Here is a 13355-nt window from a genome sequence, read left to right as displayed (position 1 = left end):
ATGATGTTAAAATGTTATCCTCTTGACCAGTTTTGTGAGAGAATTCAAAAGTTTAGTGAGTGAACACAAAGTTTATTGGGAAAACACAAAACTTTTTGGTGAGAACAAAAAAGGAAGGGAAATATTTTTTTTTCCATCACATGTCCCCTTAGGGTCTCCGTAGTTTCCATAGTTTGGAAGATAATGCAGTTATGCTGCTAAATTAAAAGATGTTTAAAGTACTGCATATTAAATTTAATTCATAAATTAGGATGTTCTAAGTAAACTAGTTAGCTAGTCATTTTCAGAATTACTGTTGAACAAAATCGGAATCATAACCAACTATCAGATTTCATGATGCATTCGATTGCATTGCATGAAGTGTTGTAATCAGATTGAAGAGTAAGTTAATTACCGGTGAACTCAAGCCTTGTCACTGTGGCTGAATGTGTGCGTGATACAGCTGACAACCCAGGTCGGGTACTTTAAAGACCACCTACCCATAATCCTTTAGTGTGTAAGTCTGCTGTGATGTCATCAGACCTGGGGTAGGCTGGCTCACGTGCAGCTTTACTGAAGATGGTTTGTGTGTATCTCATTGGATTAGATTTAAGACTGAAAGTGTGATCTTGGTATAATCGGATATGGCTTCACTGATTATTTCGAAATTGACTGTTGCGTTCTTAAAGAGCACATAAGATTTACTTTGTCGTGTGTCTGTTGTGTATGTGTGTGCGTGAGAGAGAGAGAGAGAGAGCGTGAGAGGTCCATTCAGTTGTTGTTTTTCTGTTGATAACACTCAGGGTTCAGTGGAGATGCACAGAGGCTGTAGTTGTGTGGCAGTGCTCTCAGCTCGTCTCATTTACGTCCGGTCCTCTGGTTCGCAGGAGTGATTGAAAAAAATCAATTCACTTTTTCGAACGATTCTGCATTGAATCACGACTGTTTTCAATGAAATGTTTGTTTTATTCTAAAAAAGTAATTATTTAATAAGCTTAAATAAATAAATATAATTAACAAGAATTTACATTACATTTATCAGACGCTTTTATACAAAGTGACTTAAAGTGCATTCAGGCTATGCGTTTTTTTACCAGTATGTGTTTTCCCTGGGAATTGAACCCACAGTGTTTTGCATTGCTAATGCAATGGTCTACCACTGAGCCACAGGAACATTTAAATGTATTATTAATAGGAAAGTTCACCCAAAAATGTTGTCCCAAACCCATATGACTGACTTTCTTCTGTGCAACACAAAACAATATATCCTGAAGAATTGCAGTTACCGTTCACAGGGACTGAAGATTTTAGGCCTCAAAAGACACACATCGCCATAAAGCATTACAATAGAAAACTATACATCAGATATACTAGATTTTATATCTTTAGTTAACTGACAGCTTTGTGGGTTGAATGAAACAGTACAAAATTTGAATTATTCAATGAGTCGCTCATTAATCAGACATCAAGGCGTCTCTGATGAAGGGTCTGAGTAACCATATGGGCAGCTGGGCTCGTGGCCAGGGCACCATGTCCTGAAGGGGCAGCAGTGCAGGCTCTTTCACAATGAATCTACAAATAAAAACAGTTTTGCTGGATTTGGTTTGCATATTTCTTTGCATTAGAAAGTCAAGAAATTGTGCACAATATTGGCCCAATAAGTGTGGACGGACACATATGGCCTGTAAAAATGCGGATCTTTGTATCTGATCACTTGTCTATGTTTCCTGTATTCGGTCCAGGTATGAATATCACAAGTGTGTGTAGAACTGCTGATTAGCTAATGGTACACACTTACAACACAGAGTTGTAAAAATGCAGGTGAAGTTTTTATTTCGATTTTCAACAATGCATTGTTGTAAATGTCTGATCAGCAGTCCTTATGGATCAATTTAGTGACTGTGATGCTTCTAATTAAGTGATATAAAATAGTGGCTAGTGTTTTACAAAATACATACGTTCATTTATATACAATACTCATCTCCACACCAATACAATGTGCAACTCTACAATTTACTACCAAATTATGTGTAATAAGTAATTAAACTGTAAAATATTCTGTGAATTATTGTGTTTTACAATCAAACTATGAAAAAACGAATAAATTCAACTTACACTGTGTAGTTTATCAAATTATACACTTTAATGGATTTTTTACACTTTTATGTAATATCTTATGTATAGTTGTATAGTGTATAGTTTAGTTAGCATAGTTTTCCTCATGTTTTGCTACCAAATATCAACTTTTAATATCTAAAAGTTTTCTTTGAATTCTAGTGATTTTCTTGAACCTGGTGAACGATGTGATGCACTTAGCCTCAAAAACGAAGTGTTGTTAGAGATTTAGCATGGGTTAAGGGCACTGAGCATCGTTTTTTTTTTTTTTTTTCAGACAAAGACAGTCTTACGCACTTACTTCCTATTGCATGCACACATTCTGAAGTGCCTAGGCCACAAGTGTGAAATAGTATAGCATCCCGACACTTTTAAAATACTACTTTCAACATTGCTGTAAAACAGATACGTGACTTTAACTGAACGTCTCTTCCTCTAGTGACTGCCATGACCACAGACGAGGTGGAGAGCGTTCATAAGAAGCAGGTGTGCGAGCAGCAGCAGGAAGAGGAGGACCCCGCTGCACAGGAGCCAGGTCCCGCTGACACCGCTCAGGACAGCTCCTCTGGCACCTCGCCGCCCCCCGGGGGCTCGGAGGAGGAACAGCAGCTGAAGCCGCGCCAGCGCACCTCCGCTGGCCGCGGCCTGTCCCGCCTCTTCTCCTCCTTCCTGAAGCGCCGCTCACAGTGCTCTGACGGCGAGGGGGCGGAGACAGAGAGGGCAAGGGACAAGGACAGCCAGGAAGAACCCAAAGCTCCCATAGCGGACCCCGAGCCAGAACTGCGCATAGAGGGCGATGTTGCTCTAGACCAGCACTCAGTCAGCAGTGCTGAAAACCAGGTGAGACACAGAAACTACACGTGTACGGTTACATTTCTTAATTGTGCTAAAATTAGAGTCAGATTCAAAGGGTTAATATGACGCTGCCAAAACAACATTATTTTGTGTATTTGGTGTAATGCTAGGGCTGGGAGCGATATATCTAACAATATGATCATGCGCATCTAGTCAGTAAATCTGGTTCCGTGATTACGGTTAAATCGCTAGCACCTGCTTATAATTGGAGCGGCATTTAATAGACAGAGCCGTAGATCACTGACCAGCTACGTAATATCGCGTTAATTATCGAAGGCGATTCGTATGGGATAATGAACGCGATATTGCGTAGCTTGTCAGTGATCTTCGGTTCTGTCTGAAAACACTGACACCTTCAAAATGTCTCATTAGAGCGGTTCTAATTAAACATCAGCATTTCCCTCCAAATCTGTTTTGGCTAAAATACAAGTGCTCCACATGAATAAATGCTAAGTCTTCTGAAGAAAAACAGTAAAGCATCTCCTAGACTTTCAAAAGTCATCGTAACCCTCAGCCTACTGGTGTGTGGGCTAACTGACAGATACGACCTCAGGGTGACATCTGGATGTTCACACTTTTATCATGTAGCAAGGGATGTCTCTGCAAAAGCAACTGAACTGTGGGGCTTCACACATCTCACATTCACACGTTGAGTTACGGTCACAAACCTCTGTGCAGCTCTCATCTGCTCCAGCAGCACAGTACACTAAAAGCTTTCTGAGAGGTTGTTCATACTGAAAGGCTGGTATTTTAGGCATTGCTAACTGCTGTCAACATGCTTCAGCTTTTTTTCCCCAATGCTAGCTTTTCATTATTTATTATGCTCTGTTTTCTCGTAATATTTGAATTGTTTTAAAGAGATTGTTCACCCATAAATGAACATTTTGTCATAATTTACTCACCCTCATGTTGTTCCAAACCGATATGAGATTATTTCTTCTGTTGAACACAAAAGAAGATATTTTGAAGAATTTTGGTTTCCTATCAGTTGCTGGTGGCCATTGACTTCAATTGTATTTTTTTTTCCGTACTATGGAAGCCAATGGCTACAAAAATTGAGGCTGAGTAAATGATGACCACCATGGTACCATTTGCTTAGTTTATGTCTACATTTTTTTTGCAAATGTAAAAAAAATACAAATAAATTCAAGTTCAAAAGGAGTAGCGACAGATTATTTCTAGAGCATTGTGGCATACAAATGTGTAATGAAAAAGAAAGAATTTAGGCCAGGGACATAGTTCTGTTGGTTGTTGATTGGATTGTGAGATGTGGACTTTGCACTCAAAAATGGAGGCAATTGAACATGAGCTAGCAGGGATGGGTTTAAGTGGACTAAATCATTGGAGAAGTCCTACATTCACCACCAAAGATACATTTTATGATTCAAAATTAAATGTAAATTAAACAAAAAAATTAAACATATGCACAAATGAATTGTTCATACGTAGATCCATAACATGCATTAAAAAAATAGAGTGAATTTTTATTTCATTCTGACGTCAGGAAGGTTTTTCTGAAATAAGTTAAAATGTGCCTGAAAAGTGATAGAAACGCATTAATGATGACATGTTTTAAACAGTTGGTTGCTCAACGTTTTCATTTTGTGGTTCTGAAACCCTCCACCTCCCCCAGCACCACCTGTACAGATCTGCTATAGGCGATTTCCTATGCTATTTGTGCAGCAGCAGAATGTCTTACATGCTCACAGAAGCATGTCTGTGGTTGCACTGTATCAGCAAGACTTTGTACTTTTCCTCCAGAAAATTAGTTGTGTAATAATCTAATCTTCGGATATATAAAATGTTTATATTTGTCTTCCTCCAGCAAATCGTAGCAGATCAGAAGGAAGACGCCGAGCTGGAGTCCGGCAAGGGAGAAATGGGGGAGAAGGGGGAAAAGAAGGAGAAGAAGAAAGAAAAGAAGGAGAAAGCAGATAAGGAGAAGCCGGAGAAGAAGGAGAAGCCAGAGAAAAAAGAGAAAGCAGAGAAGAAAGAGAAGAAGGACAAAAAAGAGAAAAAGGAGAAGAAAAACGAGGACAAGGCCAAAGGAGAGGAGGGAGAGAAAGACAAGGAATGCGAGAAGGAAAAAGAGAAAGTAGAGGAAGAGGCCAAGCCGGAAGATGCATGTGCGGCAGAAACAGAAGTAAAGGAGGAAGGAGAGATAGAGGAAGTGAAACAGGAGGAGAACACGGTGGAGGAGGAGGAGGGGAAGAAGCAGAAAGCATCTCGCCGGCCCAGGATCATGCAATGCAAAGTCAAGCTGCTGGATGATTCTCTCTTCGAGTGTGAGCTGGAAGTAAGCGACACACACACACACACACACAGAGCAAACACCTCCTGCTTTTGTTGCTTATCGAGTGTGTGTATCGTTGTCTAGTCCCAGGAGAGTGACTCTGAAACTCGAGTTGCTCAAGGGCTTTTACTTCCTTTGCTAATTAACTCTCAGACTACTGAGAGACTGTTTCTGCTGATGTGACATTTCGGCCTGTTTTTGTCGCCATCGTACAGTGTGGATCTTGTCTCTACTGAGATAGCATCCTAAGAGAAACAGAACATCCCTATTAGCAGCAACTTGACCCGCAAGGCTCGCTTTACCTTCACAGCTGTCTCTGCTGTTAGCATGTTGCGTGCTAAGCTAACAATTAGATTTCCACACAAGAGGCATGTTAGAATGGACAACTATTTTTATTGAACATGAACTGTATATGTCAAAAATAGTATGTTTCAAACAGTAGTGTACTACTTTGTCACATGACCTCCCTATTTTGCATGTGAACTAGTTATCATCTTGTAAAAATGTCTTAGTCTTTGGCAGTCCCACAATAGTAATGAATCAAAAACATGATGAACTTCCAGTTGATTCACCCTGGAAAGTGAAGTCGTACACATTGCATTGTGGGATTCAGTATCCAGCACAATGTGTTCGGTTGGGTACTTTGGAATGGGTACTGGGTATTCCATGCGTAAAGGAAATTTGCTTAATTCAACACATTTGAAATTATGGAAGCACATTTCTGTCACATATGAAAAAAAAACATCATGGTCAGGGCATAATATCTCATAATTTGCACTATTTATGTCATAATCATGAGTAATGGCCATGAGATAAATAGTTTAAATTAACTTCAAAAATGTTTTCAAATTAAAATCATAGTACTGACTTTGTCATAACTGACTCTTAATTTTATCATTTTGATTTACTAGCAAAATTATGACTTTTTATGTTATAATTTTAAAATTTGTTGTTATAGTTTTTAAGGTATTTCTCATAATTTTGACTTAGTATCTCATAATTTTCACTTTTTTCATAATCATGAATCATGATTATAAGATAAATAGTTGAAATTATGGGATAAAAGAGTTAAAAAAAGAACATTGCCATATCTCATATTTCAACTTTCTGTCATAGCTATGACATTTTATCTTATAATTTCAACATCACGACTTTTGTCATCATCTCACCTATTAATGTCAGTTGTTTTTGTTAGTTTTAACCTTTTCGTCATTTTGACTTTTTCTCTCATAATTCTGATTTACTGTCACAATTATGACTTTATTGGTAATTTAATTTATGTAATAATTTGGACTTTTCATCTCATAATTATGACTTAGTATCTAATCATTTCAACTTTTTCTCTCATAATTTTGATATTACAATTCTGATTTACCAAAGCATTCTTTTTTATCATGTGTGGCAGAAATGGGTTTCCATACTTTATAGCAGAGTCCGTCGAATCTTGCCCTGGAGGGTCAGTGCGCTGCAGAGTTTACCTCCACCCGTGATTTGAAGACAGGGCTTAGCATGCTCACATGTGTTAGAGTAGCGTTGGAGTTAAACTCTGCAGGAAGGTGGATCTCGTGGGCCAGATTTGAGCATCCCTGCTATAGAGTGAAGGAATAGGAAAATTATATTACAGTAGTATGCTACTCTGTAAATTACATCACTTGCTAATAAAGCTGATCGATTCATAAACATAAAACTCTGAAGACAATTTCAAGCCATGGTTTCCCTCAGAAAAATATCTTGGACTCTCATGTTTTGTGCTAAAAAAATATACACAGTCATATCTTTATACAATCACTGTATGCTTAAAAATCATGATTTCACTAACAAGTATGTGTATAAGGACTACAGTTGTTGTCTGACTGAAATACTTCTGTGTTTGAACTACATGTCTTTGTTTCCAGAAACATGCCAAAGGCCAGGATCTGTTTGCAAAAGTGTGTGACCACCTGAACCTATTAGAGAAGGACTATTACGGTCTGGCCATATGGGAGACGCCAACCATAAAGGTGCTCAGGCAGCTTTTCTTTCTTTCTTTTTTTTGATACAGCATGTTTTCTTCAGGTTTATGTAAGCTTTTGGATAGTAATTACTGTCTAAACTGAAAGACATGCTTTTCTTATAAATTATGGCCGTATTGACTTACATCATAAGTTCTGATAGCAGTAAAACTCTAACATTAACTAACTTTAAAGTTTTAATAATATTGTCCTGTAATTTTCAAAAATAAATCGCTCGTAATAAACAGAGCCATTGTTCACTGACAAGCTGCGCAAAAACAAGATCATATTTTGCTCGTCAGTGAACAAGTGACAAGATGCACTTTAAATCTTGCATGCGGTTTATCGTGCAGCCCTAGTGTGGATACTAATATAGCCATCGTTTAGTTCTTGGTGTACACAGGCCTTTAGATGCAGCTTTATTTGTCTTTCAGACATGGCTGGACTTCACCAAGGAGATCAGGCGGCAAGTACAAGGTGAGTAGCATCATGCCGTTCATCTCTATGACATATGAAATAGCTATCAGAAAGTCAGTGTCGGTTTGTGTAGGTCCTGTTTTACATTATGTTTGTATTTATCTAGGCAGCAACTACGATTTCACATTCAATGTGAAGTTCTACCCCCCTGATCCAGCCCAGCTATCAGAAGACATCACCAGGTGAACAGCACTTTATTTTACGTATAATATGCTAACTGGTCAAATGATTTGACTTTTAAAGGAACCTCTTCAACCACCCGTCCCTTTCCCTGTCACTTCCTTAATCCGATTCCTGATCTCTAGCCATGTAGAAATAAAATATATAGTTCAGTCATGAAACTCTAGATGGCGCTGGCTGATGGGGTGTTAACTTAACTGATAATATTCAGAGAGTAAAACGACTTGGCACAAGCTGATTGGTTCATGCTGCATATGCAGCCAATGAGCTTACTGCCTTGTAATTAAATTTCTGGCTAGTGTTCACTCGAGATTCAGAGTTCTCCAAAACCCTCCACCTTCCCCAGCTCCACCTGTATAGATCTGCTACTGGTTATTTTATATGCTATTGGAGCAGCAGCAGTATGTCTTAAATAATCATGGCACCGTATCGCCATTAGGGATGTTGCGGTGATGGATTTTTTCCACCGGTTAATCGACGTGTAAAAAAAACGGTAATCCCGGTGTCACCGGGGTTGCGTGTCGGGGATTTCCAGTGGCCGAAAATGCGGTCGTGCAGACGTGCACATGTCTCAATTTACTTTCACTTTAATTAGCGGCAATTCAGTAGCATTTGTTTGAATTAATCATGGGTTAATTTATTTTACTCTTAATAAAAATACACAAAACAATAAGACACTCGCTTGTATTACACACATCTTTATTGCAAAATGAATAATAACTTAACACACCATGCAAAAACTAGCTAAACAAAGGCACTTATGAAACACCTTTAAAGTGCATTTATTAACAAAACAAACCACTGCACACATCGTGCAAGTATCAAACATGAAATTATATAAAAAAAAATCACTATTCGTTAAAGTGCCTGCCTTTTTCAGCAAAAAAAAAAAAAAAAACACCGCACAACCATCGAATATGAAACGAACAAACATCAAAAACTTAGTTAAATAAGGTAGCCTACCCGAATAATCACTGGACACTTAAGTGCAAAAAGAAAAAAAACTAATATAAAAATTAAACTCACGTTAAGCTGTTAAAAAAAGAGGTAGGCCTATTAACTGCATACACCGTACAAAAAAATTATAAATAGGCTAAATGAGAAACAATAAACGAAAAACCTTCATTTTACATCACAAAACGTGATCACACTGCTTGTTGCATACATATTATTACATATTCCTGGCCAGAAAAGCCAACATATTTACCATTTCTGGTTTCAAAAGAGATCTTGTTGGGGTGATTATGTTTTCCATCGTGCTGAACACTCTCTCGGATGCGCAGCTTGTTGCACAAACACAAAGACCACGGTGCCGGTGGTCAAGTGCTATGACCGGTAGGTGGGTTAAACACCGTGTATCACCGGTAACACCGACTATCGCAACAAGCCTAATCGCCATATGCACTGGCAGTAAAAAGACCAAATACATTAACATATCATATCCACCGCGATTTTGTGGTATGGCTTAGTGGGATTATTAAATTTCAAAGCCTGTGATTTAACTAAAAAAATGAGTGTTGTATAATAAATGTGTTGCTGAATATGTGTTTTAGGGTGAAGCGCGGCACTGTGTTTATTTAGTGTAAACCGAGCCTGCGATGCTGAAACATCAAATTACACAGTGCCGTGCTTCACTCTTGAAGGGTTAGTTCACCTGAGAATGAACATTTGTCCATCTTCTACTCACCCTTGAAGCATCCCAGGTGTATGTGGCTTTCCTCTTTCAGAATAATCCAATCAAAGTTATATTAAAAATTGTCCTTGCTCTTCCAAGCCTTTCAATGGGGGAAAGCAGGTGTTTGTTGTCAACTGTCCAGAAGACGTGAAATAAAGTGCGCACATAACCCTTTAAATACACATTGCATAAATGTATTGATTGAAATCACAGCCTTAAGCGCACTAAGCAAAATGGACAGTACGTGTGTAAATGAACACAGTGCCAAGCTTCACAAACATACAACATCTTTATTTGTTGGCAATCTGATAAAATAAACATTTGATAGTGAAATATATATATATATATATATATATATATATATATATATATATATATATATATATATATATATATATATATATATATATATAAACTTTTAATAAATACAGAATTTTACTTACAACTTGCTATATATTAATATATTAATATTTTTCACAATAAGAAAAAAAAATAGAATTATTATTATTTTATAGTCATATTGAATGGGCCAACAGTGGAAATGCAGAATATTAAATTTTGTACTGTTCCTTTTTTCTATCTTTATGGCTACTGAAAGAGGTTTGAGATGGTTTACGTAAAGATTATACCCAAGTGTGAACATGCACATTTTTGTTCAGTCCTGAACTTCAGTAATAAAACCATTTTTGTATGTTTTTATACTTAAATGCATTGCCCTTTGAAATGATCTCAATCATTGTAGACGTTTTCCGATATTGTGCAGCCTTAGCTAGAAACAAATAATTTATCAGGAGTAACAGAGTAGTGGAAAACCCTACTAAAGTACCTCGTGTAAAAAACAGATTCAGCAGTGGCACTGCTACTTCATTTAAAAGTGCCACCAAAAAAAAAAACAGTAAGTGCCTTTAGTGATTTTACAGTTGGAATCACAACTAGAATAGTTCAATTCATTACAATCCTCATCCTTACTGATATCCATTTCCTGCCATGGAAGATAGGAGTCTCTCTCTCTCTCTCTCTCTCTCTCTCTCTCTCTCTCTCACTAATTTTAAAACTAATCTCTGATACTTGCCAGATTAAATCATTAATAAAACTGAAAGCCTCCTGCTGTTTCCTACCAAGTGAACATGCAATTCTCTACTTTCATTATCACACTCGTAAATAACAAAAGCCCCCTCACCCTGAATAATCACAGTGACGTCACTTTACTGTCGTCATGATAACAGGTCTGGACTCTTGTGTATTAGATTTCACAACAACATCTTGTCCTAACTTGTAACATGTGATAACTTGGCACATAATGTCTAAATGATTTGCGCTCTGCAGGTACTACTTGTGTTTGCAGCTGCGGAAGGACATCAAGAACGGCCGGCTGCCCTGCTCTTTCGTGACCCTGGCCCTGCTGGGATCTTACGCCCTGCAGTCTGAGCTGGGCGAGTACGACCCCGAGGTGCACGCCACTGACTACGCCAAGGAGCTCCAGCTCATCCCAGGACAGACCAGGGAGCTGGAGGAGAAAGTGATGGAGCTGCACCGCACATACAGGTGATCATGACTGCTTCTTACTGCTGGGCTGATGATTTACACACAAATCTATATTCATAAATAAGTGTTAATACAGGCAAAATAAATGCACATTTACAGGAGATTAAGATTCAAATATAGATATTTGCACTTTGCTTTTCTTTAGCAAGGTTACGTTGTTATGACACCTGAATAGTGTATTTTGTAAACATGCATTTCTTATTATTTTTGTTTGTTTTAATTTTTCTACAGATCTATGAGTCCGGCTCAGGCTGATATGATGTTCCTGGAGAATGCTAAAAAACTGGCCATGTATGGGGTTGACCTCCACCAGGCAAAGGTAGAGTAGATCGACACCTTTCATAAATGTGATGAATGATGATAAAAAAAAATAAAAATAAAAAATAAATAAATTATTAAATAAAAATGGTTAACCTTCAGAAAATGTTGTTTGTCATTAGTGGTGTCCAAAAAAAATATGTGAATTTAAAATATTCGTAGAATTTAAAATACAAATCCACAGTCGAATGCAAAAACTTTATCTATATGTAAAAACATATCTCGAGATTTTATAGTGGGTTTTTGTTCCCCTTCCCACTGCTTCTCATGTTGTTAAATTAAAAAATGTATTCTGTGTTACTGGCTTTTGGCCCGTTGTGTTTAACTATGCATGCATACATGACGCTGTTTTGTTTGTAGTTGTTTAAGCAACTTAATTAATTATAATTTGTTTATAAACATTATTTTAAATATGCATTTTTTTCCACAGTCATGTTTTCTTACTCTTTGAATAAACATGCATTAGTAATATTTTGCTGGATGCACCCTCTTGTGACCTCAGGGGAGAAGCCAAAAACTTTTCTTCACCCTAACTGAAATTATGCATTTTAAATTAAAATATAATTCTAATTTAGTTTTTCAGCAATTTTGACAGCCTTGTTTGTCATATTAAATATTAAATACGTTGTTTTATTGTATTTTGTATGAGGTTTGTAATGCATTCTAATATTTTCTTAAAAAAAAAAAATGAAATAAACCTAAATATCAAATAAATAAATGTTATTTATAAAAATGCTTAACATTCAATAAATAAATAAATAAAATGAAAACCTATTTCATTTACTTTACATGAAGTTGGTTTTGTAATTATTGATTCACTCTGGATAAAAGTGTCTGCTAAACGCATTAAATGTAAATATAAATTTATTTTATATTTAAATATATTTTATTTAAATATTTTATTTTACTATATAGTAATACTAATAATACTACTACTAATAATAATAATAAATTACATAAATACATTAAGTCTCCCTTTACTGAGGCATGCTGTGACTTAAAACACATTCAGTTCCATGTCCCAGTTAGACAGTGTGCCTTCCCCCAGCACTGATTCTCCATCGATCTGAGCTCTCGTAAAATCATCTGTCAGATGGAAATATCCTTCATCTCACAGGAGTGCTTGTGATGTTGCATGTCCTCTGATTTGGTAGCTGAAACCAGGTCAATCTGTTTGCATCAAGCCACGGATTTAAATAAATTAATGGAGTTCACTTTTTAAAAGAGAAGCATGGACGCCCCATAGTGGTGGAACTGTGAAGATGCAAAATCTTTGTTTATATGCTGGGTCTATGTTCTTTTCTCATCTTTCTGTCAGGATCTGGACGGAGTGGATATAATGCTGGGGGTCTGCTCCAGTGGCCTGATGGTGTATAAGGACAAGCTGAGGATCAATCGATTCCCCTGGCCCAAAGTCCTCAAAGTCTCCTACAAACGCAGCAGTTTCTTCATCAAGATACGGCCGTCTGATGTAAGTGTACACAGCCTTAGAAATGCCAAATCGATTCAGCTCACATTACCTTTTATTTTGTTTCGATGTCATTTTTTGATGCTTTAAAATATATTTTTAATTATTATTTTTCTTTCTTTATTTTCTTTATGTTCTTAATCATTCATTTTTATCATTTAAAAATATATTTCACATTTTATTACTCATTTCTGTTCTTTTAAATAAAATTACATATAAAAACATAATCAAACTTTTATTAAAAAAGAATTTTACTGTTCCTTAATATATATATATATATATATATATATATATATATATATATATATATATATATATATATATATATATATATATATATATTAAATAATTGTATTGTATTCTTTCAGTTTTAACCATTGTTTTATAATATTATCCAGATATTGATGTTTGAAACATTAAATTATTTATTTATTTACATTGTCAGATGTTTGTTACAAC

At 36.5% G+C, this 13355-nt stretch overlaps 1 protein-coding gene across 8 annotated transcripts in view; it reads left to right on the top strand.

Moving 5' to 3' along the window:
• LOC113068300 (protein 4.1-like) overlaps nt 1-13355 on the top strand; it is a 47004-nt gene that overhangs the window by 11395 nt on the left and 22254 nt on the right. For all 8 annotated transcript variants that reach the window (XM_026240995.1, XM_026240997.1, XM_026240996.1 and 5 more), the window contains exons 2-9: nt 2534-2934; nt 4775-5245; nt 7138-7242; nt 7668-7710; nt 7817-7892; nt 10892-11110; nt 11342-11429; nt 12747-12899. In XM_026240995.1, the coding sequence (XP_026096780.1) occupies nt 2542-2934; nt 4775-5245; nt 7138-7242; nt 7668-7710; nt 7817-7892; nt 10892-11110; nt 11342-11429; nt 12747-12899 (1548 nt within the window). In that variant the 5' untranslated portion in view covers nt 2534-2541. The remainder of the gene's footprint in view (nt 1-2533; nt 2935-4774; nt 5246-7137; nt 7243-7667; nt 7711-7816; nt 7893-10891; nt 11111-11341; nt 11430-12746; nt 12900-13355) is intronic.

Source organism: Carassius auratus, linkage group LG44F (genome assembly GCF_003368295.1).
Source record: "Carassius auratus strain Wakin linkage group LG44F, ASM336829v1, whole genome shotgun sequence".
In the NCBI taxonomy this organism is placed as follows: domain Eukaryota; kingdom Metazoa; phylum Chordata; class Actinopteri; order Cypriniformes; family Cyprinidae; genus Carassius; species Carassius auratus.
This window is presented reverse-complemented; position numbering and strand designations above follow the sequence as displayed.